Source organism: Mustela lutreola, chromosome 1 (genome assembly GCF_030435805.1).
Source record: "Mustela lutreola isolate mMusLut2 chromosome 1, mMusLut2.pri, whole genome shotgun sequence".
In the NCBI taxonomy this organism is placed as follows: Eukaryota; Metazoa; Chordata; class Mammalia; order Carnivora; family Mustelidae; genus Mustela; species Mustela lutreola.
The window spans coordinates 239,091,371-239,114,535 of NC_081290.1; the positions used below are offsets into that span (position 1 = coordinate 239,091,371).

General features: G+C 38.9%; 1 protein-coding gene across 7 annotated transcripts in view; it reads right to left on the reverse strand.

The window, feature by feature from the left end:
* Positions 1 to 3,047: 3,047 nt before the first annotated feature.
* Positions 3,048 to 23,165, reverse strand: part of STK33 (serine/threonine kinase 33) — a 157,296-nt gene continuing 137,178 nt past the window's right edge. For all 7 annotated transcript variants that reach the window (XM_059135308.1, XM_059135264.1, XM_059135315.1 and 4 more), the window contains 2 exons: positions 20,979 to 21,185; positions 3,048 to 3,884 (listed from right to left, as the gene is read on the reverse strand). In XM_059135308.1, coding sequence (XP_058991291.1) covers positions 3,672 to 3,884; positions 20,979 to 21,185 — 420 coding nt within the window. In that variant the 3' untranslated portion in view covers positions 3,048 to 3,671. The remainder of the gene's footprint in view (positions 3,885 to 20,978; positions 21,186 to 23,165) is intronic.

Below are 23,165 nucleotides of genomic sequence, written 5' to 3' on the forward strand. Positions count from 1 at the left end.
TGCAAGTGCTGCTTCCCTTAGGGTCCGCGAGCCACCATTGGAATTTAAACCTAAATGTGAACCTTAGGGGTGTAGACAATTTCAGATTCGGTGGGGTCATGCAAGATTTATCTTGCTCTGTCTAGGTTTAACCCTAGGAAATCTCCTCTGCCATCCCCTCCCTCGACCCCCAGGGACCACCCAGGTGCACCAGAGATTCAGGAAGAACTCAGCTAGGCTTCTCACTCTGCACTGCTATGCGGTAGAAGCCTGGCAGCCACAGACAGCACGGCCCCAGGTCAAAGGACAAGGAAAGACAGAACTGGAAAGGAGAGGGTCTAGATCACTCTCGGTCCCAGGGAGAGACCTATGGTACACTCAAATGGGATCTTCCAGAGTTTCACAAAGAGACCATTTGTAAAGGTACTGGGAGAGTTAGGGGACCCACAAAGCAGGACACAGTACCGGGGACAATAACCCCTCCTCCCTGCCAGTAGGATCCCACAGCGAGAGAATACAGTGAATTTCCAGCAGCCCCGCACAGAAGGCCCCAGGGAATCAGCGACTGGCCCAGGGCTCTCCCACCTTCTGATGTCCTGTGGGGGCCTCCCACTGACAGAAGCCCAGGGAGACCACAAATGCAGTCCCTGGAGATGGGGCTCTCAGAGCGGAGAGGGCAGAGCAGGGCAGAGCTGCTCAGAGGGGCAGATGGAAAACAGCCAGCCCAGGGGCATTTCCCAGAGGCCACAGCTTCTTGGTCTCCAGCCAAGTGCAACCATTATAGGACACAACCTCCCCGGCCAATTTCAAAGCTCTGCTTACTGCTGGGAATGCATGTTTGAACAAAGCCTTTATTCTCTCTATTCCAACAGCAGGGCTGGAATTTAAAAAGCTTCATTTTCAAGACTGGCTGCTTTTGATGTGTCTAACCTGGAACTTACAATTTGGAGTCAAATAGAATTATTTAAACAAAGCAGTTCAGTGATAAGCGCAACGTATTTTGGTCTTTTTCTCCTTTCCCCTTGAATAGCATTGCGATTCAAAAGGTAAGGGCTGTCTTGTGGCCACCAGTGCATCCTCGCTGAACACCCCACCCCCACCCGGTCTTCGTCTCTTTTTGGCTTGGGTCTTCATCGGGGTGTGTCTGGGCCTGGGCTGTGGAGAGCAGGCTCTCCCTCGGCCGGGCCTGGGGCCAGCGCTCTGCAGCCTAGCCCTCCTCTGATGCCTGTTCCCGGTTTGGCAGAACCATGTGGCTGGTGTTCAGTGTTCTTGAGTAATTATACTTTCTTTCTGCTCCTGTCCCCCCACCTGTCTCCCTTGCTCCTCTGATTTAAGCCCTTTTCTGATAGCATCTTTTGTTCTCCCCGGCTGAACTTCTACTCAGCCCCAAGCCTATGGTTATCAATTTTATCTCCTATCTTGACTTAGCTGCTATTCAAGTTTCAGTGCGATCAGCGTTTGCATGCCTCGGCAAGGATGCCTGCTCTGTCTTGTCCTAGTGTCCCCCTGGGTCATGCAAAGCCCATCCCTCTATGCAATGCCCCAGAGGGCTCATGGTGATGGCTAGCAGTGCCTTGGATTTGGCCTGTTGGTCACCGGAAACCATTCTGTAACAGAAGAAGCTGGGTTTTTTTCCACAGCCATGAGAGCAAATGAAGAGAGTGAGGTCACAAAACCCTAGATTGTAAAGAGGTACAACAGTTGAGGGCGAAAGCTCAAACGTGGCCAGTCCTGGGTGTTCCATACAAATAAATAACAAATCAAAATTATGTTAAAATGTCCGTTTGAAAGAGTGAGCTAAGCTTCTATCAAAATGATTCTACATAAATAAAATGAAGGTCTAGACAGATGAGAGCTGACAATGATTTTATGGCAGGAAGGATGGTTGGCCTGGCTTGGTGCTGGGAGAGAAAATATGCAGACACAATAACAAGTTATTAATTGACATCACCTTTCACTTGGTGCTTAGTTCTGGACCTTTGGCCAAGCTTATCGAGCAGAATCACTAACTCAAGACCAAAGAGAAATGTGGACATAAATTTGGAGAATATTAAATTTAACATCAAACTTCTCTAGCACATGATACAAAAGACTACACTACAAAAGTAAGAGCATTTTAGATACAGGGAATATTCCATTTTCAGGTTTAGGGGATAAGAAGAATCAAAGCCACTGTCGCAGTTGGCTTTTCGGCAAGGAGACCAGCAGGCAGTTCTTACCGCTGCCTTCGGGAGGACTACTACGGAAGGGAAATCTCCACTTAGCTAATGAGGCCGGGTTTCTCAGCAGGTAAGTAGAACATACTCCTCGAAGACTGGCTCACTAAACCCTGAGAAAAGGCATAAAGCTCAGGAGATGCCTTATGGGCTCCTGATAGGACTGGAGGTAATAACCAGTAAGGGTGAAAGACCTGGAAGGAACCATGCCAACTCCAGTTTTAAAATACAGTCTAGACCGTTTAAAGCAGGTGCACTGTAGCACTTCCCCCATCCCAGGGAAGCACACAGAGAAGGCTCTGACCAAGCCACTCAGCCAGGGCCAATAACACAGGCAAGTGGGCCTTTGCCCTGTTCACCAGTACAACAGTGTTGTCCACATTAATCCCGAGAAGTACTTCTATTACTCCCCCCACCCCTGCCCCTGAGTGGATTTATATGCAACTAGTGTGAACTCAGCAGGCCTGCTGTGCATCATTTGGGAGGTCTAAAACAATCCCGTGGGGAAAACAATTCCGTGGGGTGAGGTGGGCTGCAACTAAGTTATTACTCACCTCAACTAAGTTATTACTTTATGGAGGGGAAAGTAAATGCAAATTGCTTCCTTAGAATTTGTTTGGAGGGCCCTCTTTACCCAATTTGACCTTGAATGGCTAAGTTATTTGCCCAGGTGGAAAGGAAATACTCAGTAACACCCAGGGTAACGATGTATTTTCCCCCATACCCAGCTTCATGACCTCCCCGCAAAGCTATGTGCCTACTTTTGCAGAAGCAGGCCAAACTCTTAATTTGCATAAGGGCTTCAAGGACCTTATTCTATCCACCTCTTGTTAACATACAAACTAACGTGCATGGGTAACATCTGTTTTTTTATTGAGTCAATCAATATATTGGGAATTTAGCAGCAAGTTAATGGCAAGCAGTTACAAAATCTCCTATTTTTCTACATTTAAAATAAGTTATCTTAAATACTCTATAGCAACCTAAAATCACAAGAACACATGTGAATGGCTGAAGCGCTTCTGCTGGTATATGCCTATGGCAAGTTTATTAGTGATTTCCTAACAAAATCTTCTAGTGCCAAGTGCACATAATTATTCAGAACCTCCATTGCCATATTTGGCTCTCATTTTCTCCTACAAATAATTGTGCCTAAATATAAGAATCTGAAGTGAAACTGAGCAGGCATGCCCACCGCCTTGCTTTGAGGGTCTGTGCTCCTCTAAACTACTCTTGAAAACCTCTTGGGTTGATTTCAGCCGCAGCCCCCCATCAAGCCCAGGGCCGGTGGGCCTTTCGCATCAGGCTGCCAGGGTCACCTGGCTTCGCATTTCAGCTGGCGCAGACCCATGGCAGGGCTCAGTGGGGCTAAAAGGCTCAAAGCTCAACATAGTCCTGTCTTCTTCACTCCCATCTCCTTGTCTTAGCGCCAGAAAGAGCAGCTCTGTGTTTGTACTACGCATTGGTGAAGAACACTTAGAGTTTCTTTTTGGTTCTGGGCAGGGCATTGGACTTAGCAATGTACTTGGTTGCCCTTGCTTGGCTTGAAGTCATGGGGGATTTCTCTGGTTCTCCCTTGAATCCTGCCGGAAGGTGTCTACTAGATATGGAACTTGTATACTTCGTGTCCAAGTTGTCCACCTTTTCCTTCTTATAGGTCACAGGAAATTTCTTTTCATAAACAGTGGACTGCAAATAAAAGAAAAGGCCCGGGTTACTTTTCAGACAGGAAGCAACAGACACCAGTTCAAAGAAGCAAGGGACAACAAAGTTGCCCAGCATCTGCAAGTTGGAGCTCTCTCCAGAGGGGACACGTAAACTAATCACACTGCAAAGCTGTTACTAAATGTCAGAGTAAGTTCCTTTAGCACCTTCAAGAAAAGAGGCTTGTTTAGTGTTTGGTGTAGCGCAGACTAGAGGCACAATTTCAGATCCTCTGCCACCTAAATTAAAAATAAACATCTGGCAACGTTTGCACAAGGAAGTCAGCCAGGACAGAATCATGCTCACTGCATCTTGACTAGCTTTCTAGGCCAGTTCTGCCATGCCAGTCCCCGGACTCCATGGACTGGCTTCTAATCCCAGTCCCTCCCCTTGGGCAGGTCCATGGAGCTCTCGGAGTCTCCATACCTCACCGGTCAATGGGGAAACTGCATTTGCACATTTACTACGTAGGTTTACTCGGAAATGCATGAAGATAGTGGCCTTCAAAGTGCTTCTTTAAAGGAGAAACCAGGTAGAAGGGATCTCAATAGGCAATTGTGTTTTTGCAGGTCACCTCACCCCCTGCCAGAGGAAATGGTCTTGGATTCTGCTGTCATGAGGGAAGCAGAGTCCATTTTGACTTTAGACCCATTTTAGAAGTGATCACTTCTCCTGAAATGAAGGCGAGCACAGAGTTCTGAGAGAGCAGAGAATGTCTTAGGAGAGAGGGACACAGCAGGGTGGGGGATGAGACATGGGAGAGTAGGTACAGTAGGCCTCACATAACACACAGCAGTCTGGAAAGTGTTCATACGTCTAACACTCTGGTGAATGCAAAGTTATTCTACATAGGAGTTAATAATCAGGTTAGCAATTTTCAAAGAATGTGAAAAGATTACAGGTAACTCACTACAAATAAACCTAGTTTCTTTGATCACTCAGGCTCTTATGATACTAGTGGCCATGATTTATATACGGTAGTAGGCACTTAATATAGATTTGCCTGATGAACAAGTGACCTCCCAGGGCTCCAGCAGAACTTCAGGTCACTTATGGTTTTGGTAGCTATATTTAGAGAAGGAGAAAATTCACCTGATGTTGTGCTGTATTGCAGACAGACCATCACTCGTGTATGGCTTCATAATAGTGTATGCTTAATTCTTGAGCTTATATTCTTTGTACTGGAAAAATTAATTTATCTACATTTGGAAATGTAAAATAAGTCCTTTTCTCCATAGATTTTTTTTTCCAACAAAATTTCTAGGTTGCTTTTCTGTGTATCCTTCCATGAAATAGAAAATACTGAAAATGCATTAGCATTCGGCAATCCAGCCTACCCTCTCGCTGAGAACGCCCACGTGCAACAATGGGGTGAGAGTCAACTCCCCCGATGTTCCCACGTCCAGTGGAGAGAAGCTGCTTTGTTGTGTGCAGCACTGATCTCTGAGACAGGACACCTATCTTGGAAATTTCAATTCATGAAAGTTTAATTCACTTGACATACAAATCCTATTAAAAGGTGAATCTCAGTGTAACCTTCTCCCTTTTGACATTTCCACCTTTGGAACTATCATCCAAGTAGTCGAGGAAATGTTTATCAACATGTCTACTACAACTACTGCTCTCTAGAGTGTAGGAACAGAGACCCTGGCATTTTCTTTTTAATGTGTGCATATTCATATCTGGCTTAACACTTCCATTCTTCTCCATAGTTCCATTCGTTAATGGACTTGGGTTGCTAAATGAGACTAGGAGTTGCATCACCAGGAAGAAATACTCAGAAACAGTCTCTGTGGGTGAGGGTAGTGATGTAGATTAGTTTTTCCGAAATGACTAGAGGCTCTGGTATTTTCTTCTTGGATAAGATATCTTAAGATAATCCTCAGAATTTTCTGGCAAAGGGGAAGGGAAGAGGAAGCTAGACCAAAATGTTTGCTTGCTTTGGTGCAGAAATATTTCTCAATTTCATGCTAGAGCAAGATGAGAAAATGATATTCCTCAGCTACATTTCTTTATTTATTCATATCTAATTTTAGTGATGTATTTTTTTAAATAGGTGGCACACCCCCATGATTTAATATCCACAGTGTGAAAAATCTCCTCCCTGCCCCCCAGTTAACTCAGCTCTGACCCACATCAAAGACCACCAATATTATCAATTTACAGAGTACATTTCCAGAGAGAGGTCATGCATCTTCGAGCAAATATTAAGTGGAACCAAACTGAATCGGTAGGTATTTCTACAGGTCAAAACCAGCCCAATAATGGCAATTTCATATGGTTCAGTCTAATCGGTATATTGACATGCTTCCCCCCCCCTTTTTTTTTTAACACAAAAGGTAGCCCACTGTAAGCCCTCTTTTACTGTCATGATTTTTTTCAACTAAATGATTATCTTAAGGATCCTTTCATGTCCATGTTCATTCTTCTTTTTGGCTATGCCGTCTTCTCTTGTTTGAAGGGACTACAATTTATTTAGCTGGTCCCTTCACAGTGGGCATTCAGGCTGTTTCCAATCTTTTCCTAGTATAAATTGTGCTGCTGTGAATAATCTTGTACTTGTGTCATTTTGTGGGTGTGTAAGTATGTCTACAAGATGGATAGTTTAGAAGTGAGACTCCTGGGTCAAAATGTATATGGATTTGTAATTTTGAAATCTACTGCCATCTTGCCTTCCACTGCAACTGTACCAACTTAGACTCTTACCAGCAACATATGAGTGTCTGTTTCCTTATTTCTGTCTCAATTTTAATACGTATTAAAAGTAATATAGTCAGCTATAGTTTAATGGAACTCCAAGTTGGCCTGAAACTGGTTGTACTGGAACAAATGTCCGTATTTGTTCCTTTACTCTCTGGTAACATCAGTGCAAATCTACTCACCTTTATGCAAATGTTTATTGCAAATGCTTAGAAGCTTCTGTGTATACTGTGTGTATCCTGTGTTTCGTGTGTGTGTGTGGGGGGGTGGGTGTGTGTGCGCACATTAACATTTCTCTTTGCTAATTTGTAATTGCATTAAGTTTAGGATGTCACTGTTTAGAAATCAGAATTGTAAGAGTTTTCCTGAAGACTCTGAGTCTTCTCTATTAAATATCACCCTAGTGAAACTGTGCTCCGATGTTAATAAAACACATATGTAGGCTGGCCCTCATGGTGTCCGCCGATTGAGCTGTAGCTTTTGTCACCAAAAGCCAAGCCTTTCCATTGGACATTCTTTCCTGCTTTGTCGAAGATGAGTTGACCATAGAGTTGAGGGTCTATTTCTGGGCTCTCTATTCTGTTCCATTGATCTATGTGTCTGTTTTTGTGCCAGTACCATGCTGTCTTGATGATGACAGCTTTGTAATAGAGCTTGGAGTCCGGAATTGTGATGCCACCAACGTTGGCTTTCTTTTTCAATATCCCTTTGGCTATTCGAGGTCTTTTCTGGTTCCATATAAATTTTAGAATTATTTGTTCCATTTCTTTGAAAAAGATGGATGGTACTTTGATAGGAATTGCATTAAATGTGTAGATTGCTTTAGGTAGCATAGACATTTTCACAATATTTATTCTTCCAATCCAGGAGCATGGAACATTTTTCCATTTCTTTGTGTCTTCCTCAATTTCTTTCATGAGTACTTTATAGTTTTCTGAGTATAGATTCTGTGTCTCTTTGGTTAGGTTTATTCCTAGGTATCTTATGGTTTTGGGTGCAATTGTAAATGGGATTGACTCCTTAATTTCCCTTTCTTCTGTCTTGTGTCCAGAATCTATAAAGAACTTAGCAAACTCAACACCCAAAGAACAAATAATCCAATCAAGAAATGGGCAGAGGACATGAACAGACATTTCTGCAAAGAAGACATCCAGATGGCCAACAGACACATGAAAAAGTGCTCCATATCACTCGGCATCAGGGAAATACAAATCAAAACCACAATGCGATATCACCTCACACCAGTCAGAATGGCTAAAATCAACAAGTCAGGAAATGACAGATGCTGGCGAGGATGCGGAGAAAGGGGAACCCTCCTACACTGTTGGTGGGAATGCAAGCTGGTGCAACCTCTCTGGAAAACAGCATGGAGGTTCCTCAAAATGTTGAAAATAGAACTGCCCTATGACCCAGCAATTGCACTATTGGGTATTTACCCTAAAGATACAAACATAGTGATCCAAAGGGGCACGTGTACCCGAATGTTTATAGCAGCAATGTCCACAATAGCCAAACTATGGAAAGAACCTAGATGTCCATCAAGAGATGAATGGATCAAGAAGATGTGGTATATATACACAATGGAATACTATGCAGCCATCAAAAGAAATGAAATCTTGCCATTTGCGACAACATGGATGGAACTAGAGCGTATCATGCTTAGCGAAATAAGTCAAGCGGAGAAAGACAACTATCATATGATCTCCCTGATATGAGGAAGTGGTGATGCAACATGGGGGCTTAAGTGGGTACGAGAAGAATCAATGAAACAAGATGGGATTGGGAGGGAGACAAACCATAAGTGACTCTTAATCTCACAAAACAAACTGAGGGTTGCTGGGGGGAGGGGGTTTGGGAGAAGGGGGTGGGATTATGGACATTGGGGAGGGTATGTGCTTTGGTGAGTGCTGTGAAGTGTGTAAACCTGGTGATTCACAGACCTGTACCCCTGGGGATAAAAATATATGTTTATAAAAAATAAAAAATTATATAAAATGAAAAAAAAAAAAAAAGCCAAGCCTCTCATCTCCTTGAATGCAAATGGCCAAGGCACATTCCAGCTTCCAGGCTTTTCTCTAGGAATGTAAACAAATCTTAATGTTTCAGGGATTTCCTTCGGAGGTTACAGGTTATCTAAATTTTAGGTTTCTCTTTCTCCACTCTCCTACTTGAGGGGAATCCTCGGGGATCTATGCAGTCACTGATGCAATTTTACAGTTTTCTAAGTAACATGACAGAGAAATGAAAAGTGAAATTGCCAAGGCTATAAGAATTACTAAGATCTTCCAGGTCATAAAAGGCAAATAGAAGGTGAGGATCTCCCGTAAGATTGCACAAAGGGGGAGGAAGATGAGAGGGGAATTTCAATATTCAGTTCTGGGGGAAAAGAGTCCAAATGATCATTATGAGATTGTTGGCCATCATTATCAGTCTAAGAAAGGATCTACAAATCACTATAGATCGTTCTCTTTAGATGCTGGTGTAACATATTGTTGCACAGTGATCAAGAAAACCTGTCTATCAACAGAAAGCACCTTAGAAACAAAGAAAAAATCCTTCTATCCTTATATAAAATCATAAAGAATTCATATCTGAAACACTGCAATCAGCTTGAACAGAGATAAAGGAACCAGAGAAGGTTTACAGACAGGTTACTAATATGATTAATGGATGGAGGTTTCTTTACAAGAAAGCTCTTCAGTCTAGAAATACAAAGAATAGAGGACATACATAATCACAGTAGAATGCAGAGGGGACAGAGCTCAGCTCTGTGGAGCTAGACGGTGTCTCTGAGCGCTGCAATCAGGATGGTTACACCAGGGGCTGGCGCAAGCAGCATCTCAATTGTTCTTCATCCTTGACAGACTCTTACCACTTGGGACAGTTAAAGAATATTCAGTCCTCTTAGAGGCGGGATGATGGAAAAGATGACCTTACAAGTTCCCTCCAGTTCCATCTCTTAGTAATTCAGCACCCTTGGCCTGATTTCTCCAGCTCATATTATTAATCTTGGAAAGGGGCTCCATGTGTGCAAGGGGAGATATGTAACAAGAAAATTGGGCTAAATATACGTATTTCATTATTCACTGGCATAACTTTAACCTGATGAACTCATCTGGTGATAATGGATGCAAAACCTGTAAGCTCTAGGCATATCCCTGCAAGTTAATACCAGTACATGATTACTAGAAACTGTTACCATTTCTCTGAATTTTGAGTAAAATACATGCTATTTAAGTAAAGTGGTTTATCACCATAGCAACCATTTCTAGAGTCACACATTCAAATTATAGGCCTGCACAAGGTCCAAGTGACAGAACATTCTGATACAAGTTTTCAGCTCCAGTTCTGCTCACAATGGTCACCCACTTTCTCTCACATTCCTGTGGTTTGCAGAAAGGAGAAGGAAGGAAAAGAAAAAACCAAAGGGACAAAGAGTAATAAACTTCCAAATATATAGATTTCTTTTATAAGTCTACCTACATAAATAGCTGGGCCTTGTAGGGAGTTAATGAAAATAAAATCTAACTTGCAAATTAGAGAGATATAAATTTCTCTTTTCTTTTTTAGTTAAAGTACATATAGTAGATTATACAAATCTCAAGTGTATAGTTTGATGAGTTTTGATAAACAGACCTATATAACCAACACCCCAATCAAGAAATAGAACAACTCCCCACAAATTTCCCGGGGGTCACATCCCACTCAACTCCCTCCCATCCTGAGGCTACCAGTGTTCTGATATTTGTCAACATAATTACTTCTCTAAAACTTTGTATAAACAAAACATACAGTGTGTACTCTTGTGTCTGACTTTCTTTGCTTAACATATTAAATTGAAATTTATATTAATATTCTAAAAAAGGAAATTTTTATTGAGATAATTATAGAGTCTCATGGTATTACCACATATGTCTTGAGATTCACCAATCAGTGAATCACCAATTGTAGTTTATTTCTTTTTACTATCAAGTAGTATTCCATTAAATGGATATACCACAATTTGTTTATCCATTCTTCTATTAATGGATATTTGGGCTCTTTCCGGTTTGGGGCTCTTTATATATAAAGCTGTTATCAATATATTCTACAAATCCTTTTTTGAACTCAAATTTGGTATTTCTGGATAAATGGTAAGTAAATGTTTAACTTTATAAGTAACTGCCCAACTATATTCCAAAGAATCTGTACCATTTTGCAATCCACAGGCAATACAGGAAAATTCCACTTGCTCTAATATTTGCTAAAATATGAACTTGTCTTTTTAAATTTTGGCCATTCTAGAAAGGATATAGTGATATATCATTGTAGCTTTTCCTATTATCATTTGCATTTTCCTGATAACTACTGATGTTGCATATTTTTTCATATGTTGAAAAATGTCTATCTGAAATGTCTGTTCAAATCTTATGCATATTTTAAAAGTGGAGTTGCCTTATTATTATTGAGTTGTAAGAACTGTCTCAATATTTTCTAAACAAGTCCTTTGTTAGGTCTATTGAAATTTTTTTCTCCCCTGTCTGTGGCTTGCCTATTCTGTTTCTTAAAATGCCTTAGATAAGAAAATGCATGTACTTTGAAGAACTTTTTAGCATGTTGCCTGGTGTTCTAAGAAATCTTCGACTACTCACTGGTTGGAAGATATTCTCCTAAGTTTTCTCCTATGAGCATTACAGTTTAGCTTTTAGATTTAGGTCTACTACCATTTCAAACTAATTTTTGTATACAGTGTAAGCTCGGGGGATCAAAGTTCCTTTTTCTGCATATAGATATCTTATTAGTTCAGCACTATTAATTAGGGAAAAAACCCTATCTTTCTCCCTTTTGAATGGCTTTGAAATCTCTGTCAAAAATCAACTGACTGGGGAGCCTGGGTGGCTCAGTGGGTTAAAGCCTCTGCCTTCTGCTCAGGTCATGATCCCAGAGTCCTGGGATCGAGCCCCACATCGGGCTCTCTGCTCAGCAGGGATCCTGCTTCTCCCCTCTCACTCTGCCTACTTGTGATGTCTCTCTGTCAAATAAATAAATAAAATCTTAAAAAAAAAAATCAACTGACTGCCTAAGTGGGGGCCAATTCTAGATTGTATTTTGTTTCCTCAATACAATACCACGTTGTATTAATTACCGTAGCTATATTGTAAGTGCTGAAATCACACCATGTAAGTTCTCCAACTTTGTTCTCTTGAGTGATTTTTGGGTATTCTAGATCTTATGTATTTCCAAACAAATTTTAGAAGCATCTTGTCAATTTCTAACAGAAAAGCAAAGCTCTCGATCTCAATTGGGATTGCTTTAAAGTTATAAGTCAGTTTGGGGAGAACTGACCTCTTAGCAGTATCAAAGCTTCCAGTCCATAAATATGGTATTTCTTTCAAAATATTTCAGTCTTCTTCAATTTCAATGTGTTGTCAGATTTGACATAAACATTTTACATATATTTTGTAAGAGTTAAGACTAAGAATTTTACATTTTGTGATGTTTTATTTTTTTTTAACGATTTTACTTATTTATTTAACAGAGAGAGATCACACAAGTAGGCAGAGAGGCAGGCAGAGAGAGAGGGGGAAGCAAGCTCTTGCTGAACAGAGAGCCCGATGCGGGGCTCGATCTCAGGACCCTGAGATCATGACCTGAGCCAAAGGCAGAGGCCTAACCTGCTGAGCCACCCAGGTGCCCCACATTTTGTGTGTCTTAAATGGTATTTTAACATTCTGTTTTCTAATTATTCATTGCTAGTATATGAAAATATATTTTATTTTTGTATATAGATCTTACGCACTGAAAACTGTTTAGTTCACATTTTGTAGATTCCAGGGGATTTTTTTTGTGCACAGTCATGTCATCTGCAAATAGAGATAGCTTTATTCTTCTTTTCCAGCTATATAATTTTCTTTTGTGAGTCTTATTGCCTAGGCTAAGATCTCTAGTACAATATTAAAGAGAAATACAAAGGGGCATCTTTGCCTTTCACCTACCTTCAGTAGGAAAGTGTTCAATATGTCACCATTAGGAATGAAAATAGTTTTGGGGTGTCTGTGTGGTTCAGTTGATTGAGTATCTGAATCTTGATGTTGGCTCAGGTCATGATATCATGGGTCATGAGACTGAGCCCCACATCAGTCTCCTCACTCAGCAGGGAGTCTGCTTGAAAATTCTCTCTGTCCCCACCCCCACTTTCTCTTTCCCTCTCTCTCCCTCAGATAAATGAATAAATCTTTAAAAAAGAAGAATGAGGGGCGCCTGGGTGGCTCAGTGGGTTAAGCCGCTGCCTTCGGCTCAGGTCATGATCCCAGGGTCCTGGGATCGAGTCCCGCATCGGGCTCTCTGCTCGGCAGGGAGCCTGCTTCCCTCTCTCTCTCTGCCTGCCTCTCTGCCTGCTTGTGATCTCTCTCTGTCAAATAAGTAAATAAAATCTTTAAAAAAAAAAAAAAAAAAAAAAAAAAAAAAAAAAAAGAAGAATGATATTAGCTTTAGAGATTTTTAAAATAAAAAAATCCCTTAATATTTAAAAGAAGTTACCATATGTTCCTAGTTTACTACTCATGTTTGAGTGTTGAATTTCATCAAATTTTTTTTTCCATATGGTTTTTCTCCTTTACTTATTAATGGGGTGAATTATATTGGTTGATTTTTGTATGTTAATCCAAATAGACATCCCTGGAATATGTGTATACCTGTATACTTGATCAAGAATGTGCTGTCTCTTTTTGTATATTTCTGGATTCAGTTTGCTAATACTGAGTTTGGGATTTTTATATCTATTTATGAGAGATATCTATAAATCTATATCTATTTGACAAAATCTACATCTATTTTTATATCTATTTATGAGAGATATTGGTTAACAATTTTCTTTTCTTATAATATCCCTGTCATATTTTGGTGTTAAAGTTATACTTCCTTTATAGATGAGTTGGGAAATAGTCTCAGGAGTTTGTGTAACAAGCTTTTTCATCTGCAAATACTTAAAGGAATTAGCCAGTGAAGAAATTTGAGATTGAAATTTTCTTTACTGGAAGTTTTTAAATTAGAGATTCAATTTTTGAAGTAAATATAAAATTATTCAGATTTTGTATTTTTATATATCTGCTTTGATGTTTTTTTAAATAAATCTGACCATTTTGTATAAATATTCTAATTTATTGGGACTAAATCATTTACAATATCCTCTTGTGTGAAGGGTGCTTTAACTTGCTATTCTCTTCTTAGCTTTTTGAGATGAAAGCTTAGATTCATTATTATTGCTATTATTTCAAGAAGTCAATATTATTTTACATTTATTCACATATTTACCCTTGCTGTTGCCCTTCATACCTTCCTGTAGTCAGGATTTCCATCTGGGATCACTTTTTTTTTAACCTGGAGAATTTTCTTTTAGTATTTCTCATAATTAAGACATGCTGGTAACATAGTCTCTCATCTTTTACATACTTGAAAATATTTTTTATTCTATCTTTATTTTTGAAGAAAATTATCACGAGATATAGAATTCCAAGTTGGCAGGATTTTTTAGTTTTGTTTCATTTTCTACTTAGCACTTTAACAATGTAACTCCATTGTCTTCTGGCTTCCATTATTTCTGTTATATATCAAATGTTGCTTCTTCAATGGCAATGTGTTCCTCAGCACCACTCTCCAAACCTTGGACACTTACAATCTTCTCTCTCTAGTTTAAAGAATTAGAGGACTGAATTCAGAGCAACCACAGACACGAGAAAGTAATGAGGGAATCCCTTAAAGGAGATAGCCAGAGAAGGTGCACCCTAAATTCTGCCCAGCGAAAGAGAAATGAACTGACCTAAGATTTGAACTGCTGACTAAGAGACAATTTGCAATTTGTACCCAACCAGCTACTTCCCTGACAAAACAGAAACATCAATGCTCTTTGGAGGAACACAGTCAAATCCAGAGTCAGCACAACATAACATTTCCAGTGTCTGAGATACAATCCCAAACTACTCAATAGAAATAATAATTAATAGAGACAGATCCTGAGGTGACCCAAATGTTGGAATTAGCAAACAATTAGCAAACAATTAGCAGTCATCATAACTATTACCAGTAATATAAAGGAAAATATTCTTTTAGGAATACAAGAAATCTCTGAAGAGAACTAGAAATAATAAAACAGGATCAAATGGAAATTTTAGAATACCTAAAATTAAATATTCACCAGGTAGATTTAACAGAGAAATGGAGACTGAATCAAACTGAAGAGAAATGATACCAGATGGAAAACTGGATTTCAGAAAAGAAAAAAGAACATTAGAAATGGTAAATACCTTGGTATACATAACAGACAAAATGTCCTCTTAATTTCTTGGAAATATATATGGCTATTTAAAGCAAAAATTAAAACATTGTTTTGTGGGGTTTGTAATTATATAGCTATAATACATAATACATGTGACAGTTATAGCCTAAATGCAGGATAAGAGATGAATAGACCCAAATTAATATCGGTGGAATAAAAGCAATATTTGTTATAACCCAACCCAATGGGTTGGTTCTCCATAGGGAAAAGATACATAGCATAGCCTAACAGCTATAGTCCCTAAGGGGAGCTGAGCAAAAGCCAGGCTTGGGAGAGGAGGAAAATGATTTGAAAGGATTCACTAATACTTCCCTTCAGCTGTGGAAGCCTGGCTAAGCTTGTGGTGCAAACTAAGCCTACACAGAAGGTTCTAGTGGGAATAGTAGGGACAAAATCCTATGAATCCAAACTAGCAAATGGCATTATAAAAAGCATGGGTCAAAAATAACATGTCAGGATTCATGTTAATCCAATTATTTGTACCTGTATTAGTCATCTATTGCTGCAGTTACCTTACAGTGCTTGGGAGGTCTCCCAAGTCACCCCCAGGTTCATGATTCACTAGGAGGATTCAAAGGACTCAGCACATAATTGTACTCACTGCTACAATTTATTACAGACTGGCAGTTAGCAAAGGTAAAAGGCACTTAAGGTGAAGTCCAGCAGAAACCAGGCTCAAGCTTCCAAGGGTCCTTTCTCAAGAGTCACATGGAATGTACTTAATTACCCCAGCAATGAGCTATGACCACACATGTCAAATGTTGCCAACCACAGAAGTTCTTAAGAGATGGAACCCTGGGTTTTTATTGGGAGCTGGTCTTGTTGGCAGTCTCTGCCCAGCACCTACCAAAATCCTGAACCCCCAGAAGAAAAGCAGGTTGCAGCATAAACCGTATTGTCTGCGCAGTTTTGGAAGAATGGGCCATTCTTAATCAGAAAATGATAGCAACCAAATTCAAGTTCTCAGAAGCCACTCAAGGGCCAACCTTGTAAGCAGGCCTTTCCAAGGTGACCAGCTTAGGTCTGCTATGTTAATTCCTTTCTGTACAACTACATAACAAATGACTATAAAAGGCTCAGTAGCTGTAGGGGTTGGCTAGACCAGAGTTCAGTTCAAATCTTCATAATTTCAGGAACTGTGGCTCCCCACAGGCATATTCTTCTCAAAGCAGGTAGCAGAAATACAAGAGAGCAAACTAAATCACATGAATGCTACTCATATCTTACCTTTTAACATTCTATCAGCCAAAGTAAGTCATCTAGTTAAAACCAACATTAGTGGGATCAGAAAATGCCCTTTGTTTACTCTAGTAGGGAGAACTGCGATGTCACATGGCAAAGGTTGTGAATGTACAATCACTTACAGAGAGGGGTTAAATAATTGGGAAAAATTATCTTATCTATCACAGTATGCTAGGGACCTCAAAAAAGTCAGAGGGCAAATGAGGTTGAAAGCATTACCTCATCACCTTTGAAAATGATATTTCTTGGTTTGTTCATACCCAAAAGGAGATATACCCAAAGGAGTCTTGAATCTGGCAGGGGAAAAAACGTGCAATTTTTGTAATATTCTATGCAAGTTTGTTAGTAATATAATAATAGAAGCAATAAAGGCTAACATTACAAAGTGCTTACCATGTCAAGAGTGTCACATGCATTATTTCACTTAATCCCTGGTTGATACCATAATTATTCCCATTTTACAGATGAGGAACAGGAGGCCAAGAGGTTTGTACAAGGTCATAAAGTTTATAAGCAGTGAAGCCAGGATTTGAATACATGCAGCCTGGATCTGGAGCGTGTGCTTTTAACCATTATATTTTAAGTGCATGCCAGATTGCAAGGTTTCAATATTGGACTACAAAAGTATGCCAAAGTTGTGGAAGCACCACCAAATTTACACATGATTCACATGGGCTCAGAAAGCTAAGGTTTAATTTGTCAGGAGAAGAAAATTTTTATCCTACTCAACGAAAATACCAAGAAAACCTAACTCTTTCTCATAGAAATGTATCAACATACCACAGTTCAACTGTTTAATTTCAATGTTATTTAAATTCAAACGTTTCTTGTCTTTGAAGAACTGCTACATGAATACATTTCATTGATCAAAATAACTTTTCAAAGTTTCTAAGCAACCTTGAATTTCTACTTTCTATATGAAAGTATGTGCTTCATGTACCATTTCCTGTGACACTGTAAAGGCCATGTTTTCAGTGGAGAAAAATGATCACAAAAGGAAACGATCAGAAAATTTTCCATTTTCACTAAATAAGTACATTCAAGACTGTATTTGATAAATAATTTAACAATGATAAAGTATCTCCTTTATCAAGCAAGAATTCCATAATGTAAATATACATCTGGAATTTTTAGTCCTTCTCTCCATGGTTATGTGGAAGTGCATTTTAATTACCAGACATTTATTTCTCAGTTCTTTTCTGAGCTTAATAAATAATGAAGGTATTGTACTACTTATAAGAAATAACTAAGGACATAATGTTAAAAGGCATGTTCTTGAAATAAGCAATGGTCTGCCAAGCATCTCATTTGAAGATGAGTAAATGCTGTTTTAGGAGTTGAAGTCTTGGGTCTACTTGATAGAACAGATTAAGAACCCACTGTGGGGAATTTAGAGGGTTACTAAGGAAATAAAACACTACTTAGATGTACTCAGCCTATAAGACACAAGATATACACAAGAGAACATTTCTATCCTTAAAGATTCTATCCTTAAAGAACACACCTAAATTAGGCTAAAATTTCATAATAAAAAGAAAAAATAAAAAAGCACACAGCCAAATGCCAACTATTGGAAGACAAGTCTGGAAGAGTGTAGTGTGATATCTTAGTCCAAGCATGAACAATGAGGAGAGGTAGACTCTATTTTTCCATCATGACCACAGCATTTGGAATTAAGAAAAGGTGTGACAGAGGAAAATGCGCAGTTCAAGTGTTTGATTTATAACAAATCCTCACTTTCTCTGCTAGTCTTCCAAGAGCTCTGCCACTTAGCTAAAAAGCATGATTACCCTGGCTTTAAAAAAAAAAAAAAAAATCAGAGCTCTAAATGGTTTTATGAGATTCTTCAGAAGAGAGAACAATGATACAATGGAAAACAGGAATTGCTGGTAGATTTCCACTTAAGGCCAAATTTAAAAAATTTTAATGGAAAAAGAATTTCCTTAATTTAGTAGGTATAAATAATTTATATTATCACATTAAATCATTCATATAATTTAATTTTTACAAACAAAATTTTCCTCATGGGAAATATTTTAATATTCAAAGAATAATTTTAATAAAATTTAAATTTCACTCTTAAGAATATTCATTACAATATGAATCCTGCGTGGACTCAAGGGTAAATGGCAAGCTCTATTTTCATTTATCACTTAAGAACTTTATACTCCATATTTACTATTGTTAATGAAGATTTGAAAGAAAAGAAGTAATTTCTTAGCACAAGCTCAGCTTCAATATAATTAACAAAGTAACATACTTATAAAAACCCGTGAAAGAACTTAATATGTTAAATGTATAAGAAGTCTTTCTTTTAAGGGGTAACACTTTTTAGAAAAACTACCACACAAGGTAATGTATTTCTTCCAAGACATCACAGCCAAAGCCCAAGTGTGGGAAAGTTCCTTAGAGGACATCCAGGACAAACTCCTACCCATCTTGCAGGAATTCCTGCTATAGCAGTTATGACAAGTAGCTTTCTAGAGTCTGCATGGACACTTGCACGAACTAGTAGATGGGGTTCACTATCCATGGTCCAGCCCATTTTATTGCAAGTGAGCTCTGACTGTAGAAAAATTCTTCCTGCTGGTGAGTAGAAATCAATGTTCTTAAAATTTCAACCTACCTGGTATAAAATTTATACCACTGGTTATAGTTCTAGCACCCATAAGCACCTCAAATTCCAATGCTTCTGTTCCTTAGTTGGAAGTAGTAGCTGAGAATAGCATAGCAATTCGCATCACTCTGTGACTTGCAAGCACTGGGAAGGGAGGGGAGGTGTGTGACAGAGCCATGGAGAAGGTGATGGAAGACAACCAACCAAATATTTGGTTCACAAAGGTATTTTATGTCAGATTCAGTAACAAACAGATAAAATCCAAGACTACAAAATACAAGATAATGTGGTCGTATGTGGTGTATGTGTAAGTATTTGTGTTTGTCTATACATATGTATATGTAAATGCACATGTGTATATATGTATAATACACACATCTGAGTGTGAGTATATGTACACTTGACCCTTGAACAACAGGGGTTTGAACTGTGTGGGTCCAGTCATACATGGATCTTTTTGGCTAAGCACAGCACAGTACTATAAATGTCTTTTCCTTACGGTTTTCTTAATAACATTTTCTTTTTTCTATTTTCTTTTTTCTTTGTTGTAGGAATACAGTACATAACACACATACAAAATATGTGTTAATCAGCTACTAATGTTACTGGAAAGGTTTCAGTCAACGGTAGGCTATTAGTAGTTAAGTTTGGGGGGGTGTCAAAAGTTATATGAAAATTTTCAACTGTATGGGGGTCAGTGCCCCAACCGCACCATGTTATTCAAGCATCAACTGCATATATGTATACGGTGCATGTGCATATGTGTAAGAAGGTGTGTGTGTGTGCGCGTGAGTGTGCACATCTGAATATATATGCATAAAATGCCAAGTCTGCTAACAGAAAAATCTTCAAACAGTATTTAATAAGGAATGCGAACATGAATTTTTAGGGTATTATTTTCAACAATATAAAATACACACGGCTGCCAAGCATTTCAGTAGTTGTTAACAGACCAGAGAAGATGAAGGGAATGCAACATACTCATGTTTATACTATGGTAAAGATATGATTATTTCAAAATATCAGAGTCATTAAATGTTAAACTTATTATCTAGACATTTGCGATTGAGTAGATGAAGAAGTTCTCAACCGGTGAGTAGAAACCAACCAGTAGATCACTCTACCAAGTCTCTTTCTGCAGGTTTCTGATGGCCTTGTTAGCATGGGAGGGACAGGCCAGCGATGCACCCTCCTGGGAGCAGCTCAGAACCAGCCTTCTGAGGCCTGAGCGGAACTCTGCCCACGCTACACCTCAGAATGCCAGAAAGTAACAGCTCCTCACGGGGTCGGGGCTGCTGTGAGGTAAAGATAGTCCCCACCAGAGGGACACTCAATTATTAAAAAAGAACTCAAATACATTCACTAGATTTCAAGATAAGAAAGAGAACAAGGTCACAGAAGCATTTGCCATAAACACAGAAACAAAAGAAAAAAGGATTTGGGTAAATTGTTGGCATATCTAGTTAGAATACTATCTGGAATTAATAAAAATATTACTAATACTTTATACATAAATATTTATATACATGTTTATATACATAAAATATTTTATACATAAAAATAAATTTATAAAGTATTACTAAATTTTATTCACCAGAAAGAATAAAGCTCTATTTGGATCTAATAAGGCAAAATGATAAACTCATGTGAACAGTTTTAGTTGTCATAAAATTGGAAACAAATAACTGCATAATGTAATAAATCTTTTTCTAGGTAATACATAAATCCATTCCAAATTGTAGAGCCTGGTAAAGCACAAATATTATTAATTTTGACCCATGGGCCAAATATCACACACCATCTGTTTTTGTAAATAAAGTTTTATTGGCACGTGGCCATGCTCATTCATTTGCTGTCTATGCCTATTTTCATCCTATGACATCCGAGCTGAGAAGTTGTGACACAGGGCTGAAAGAAGTTTAGCCACAAGGCTAAAATATCTCCTCTGTTCCTTTATGGAAAAAATCTGCAGACCCCTGCCCTATATAATCACAGACCTTAAAATAAACACATGGGCTACTGTGCTAAATCATGATAGTCTGAAGGGAAGAGAGAACTTTGCTTTGTTCTGTAAGTCCTTCCTCACAAACTAACAACAACAACAAAAGACAGCATTGCAAAAACTGCTCCAGTGTTGTGAGAGTATTTTAAAGTTTGGAGAAATGGAACAATTCTTCTTCCTACTTGTTTTCTTGGTTCCTCCTACCTGTTTCTCCTCCTCTTCATCTGAAGTGCTACTGATATCCTGGGCGTTTCCTCTGGGGCTGCGGCGTTGGTAACCTTTCAGCTTTTCTTGAACGGACCAGTTGTCCTTTTGATCTGTCGTGTCTTCCTCATCACTTTCTGGGTTATTTTTCCACTCCTTCATCATTTCTAACACATTGGTTGGTCTTGCTGAAGAAAGCGTATTGCCCTAACATTAACAATGAATTTTTGGCATTAGAAACAGTTTAGAAAACTGAAAAAATTTTTACATCTTCTAGTAATACATTATACAAACTATAATGCTGAATAAATAGTGAAACTTCTGCTGCCCTTTGGAGCATTCCCTTGCTGACACAGCTCATGCCTCTTGATTGAGATCACATGCAACAAGTTAGGGTTGGGGGAAATATTCAGGTTTGAAGGAACAATGTAACATGCTCGTGCAACGGACACTAGACATGGAAATTCCCTGGAATCCAATTCTTAGAAAACCAACAGGGAAGCAGAAAGAATGAAAAATGTTGCCCCCCGTCTAGTGGGCCCAACACTAAGGGCAAACTTAAAGAATATCAAAATCTCCAGGTAGGAAAGCTAAACTCATTAAGTACTTAAACACTGTGTCCAAGAACATAGGTGTTTGATTTGAAAGCTTTTTAGTGGACTGGAAGATTTAAATATAAAGTGGTCATGATTATAACTAATTCAGCACACCGCTTTAATCTTCAATGTGACCACACCATACCAAAATTGACTGTTTTATATTAATAGTATTTTTCTCAAATATAATATTCCACTTAATGCCAAGAAATACATGAACACAGTCTCAAATGGCTCCTGCTAGAGTTGGTAGGCTTTAAATATTTCTGCTCCTCACTCAGAATACTATAGTAGAGAAAATTTAGACACGTTTGGATCGCATTTAGATTAAAATGGGAAGTTCAGGTGTGGGCTGTGGGCACAGCTATTAAGTGTTATGTTAATCTGGTATGTGGGTGGATTGAAGCATTAAGCATCAGTGACCCAGAACACTATGAAACAGAGCACTTTAAGGGCAGACATGTGAGTACACAATCGAGGGTCTGTAGACTTTAATATATTTGTGGTTAAAGACATAGACACGCACTAAGTATAGAATGGTAATAACTGAGGATCATTATGCAATTAATTCCTCATGGTTTTTCTATTTCATCTTGTTATAAGAAATTCTATATTACCACTTTCATAGCATCCGACTTTTGGTTACATTCAACCCATAGCATCCTTGACCCGTTCGCTCCCAGAACACCCTCACTATGCCTTCTGCTAGCCCATAGCCTACATTTCCTCCAAGGCTCAATTTGAGAGTCAACTCTGTCAAGCATCCCGGAACTTTAAAAAATGTTGTCAACTTAAACTCAGAGGAAGTATAGATGGAGTCTCAGACCATTAAAGAGTTGGAATTGTCTAGAATGGTAGAGTCTTTGATCTTCCTTCTGAGAGTTCTAACCTCTAGGGCTCTGCCAATAGTCCTGCTTGATCCCTAGGATCCATCTGGACTCTATTACAACTTTCTGGTTTCATCCTGACCTTTGACTCTAATTTTCATGTACTCACAATATCTAGGCTCCTGGAATGCAAGTACACAAAACTCTGCCTCCACTTGATTCTTTCACTAGCAGACAGACAATCTGATATTGTCTATGCCTTTATTTTCAGTCCTCCGTTGCCTTTCCCCGATAAACCTTCTATAAGGTAACTCTTTGGATACCGTACTAGTCACTAATGATACTCACCTCACATTCCTTTCTGCTAAGCATGTTGTAGAATTCTGCTTCTCCATGTCTTTTAGGATATGACTACGTGACTTGTTTTGGCCAGTGAAATGTTATTGGAAATAGTATATATAATTTGGGGTGGAAACCGTAGGAGACAACATGCAATTTATCATGTTCCCTATTCCTACCTTAGTAACTATAGGAACATAGAGATGGAGCTTCCCTCAGCCTGGGTCCCTGAGTGAAGACAAAGTAAAATAAAGCCTCCTCCCCTCATCCTAGCTAACCTGCAAAGGGAGGCATCAAGACCACTGAGATTTGGGGGTCATTTGTTACCATAGCATAATTTAGCTCATCCTGGCATAAATAGCAAATTAAACATTCTATTCGGTAAGTCACTTCCAAAAAGCCCATAAAAAGAATGAACCCACTGT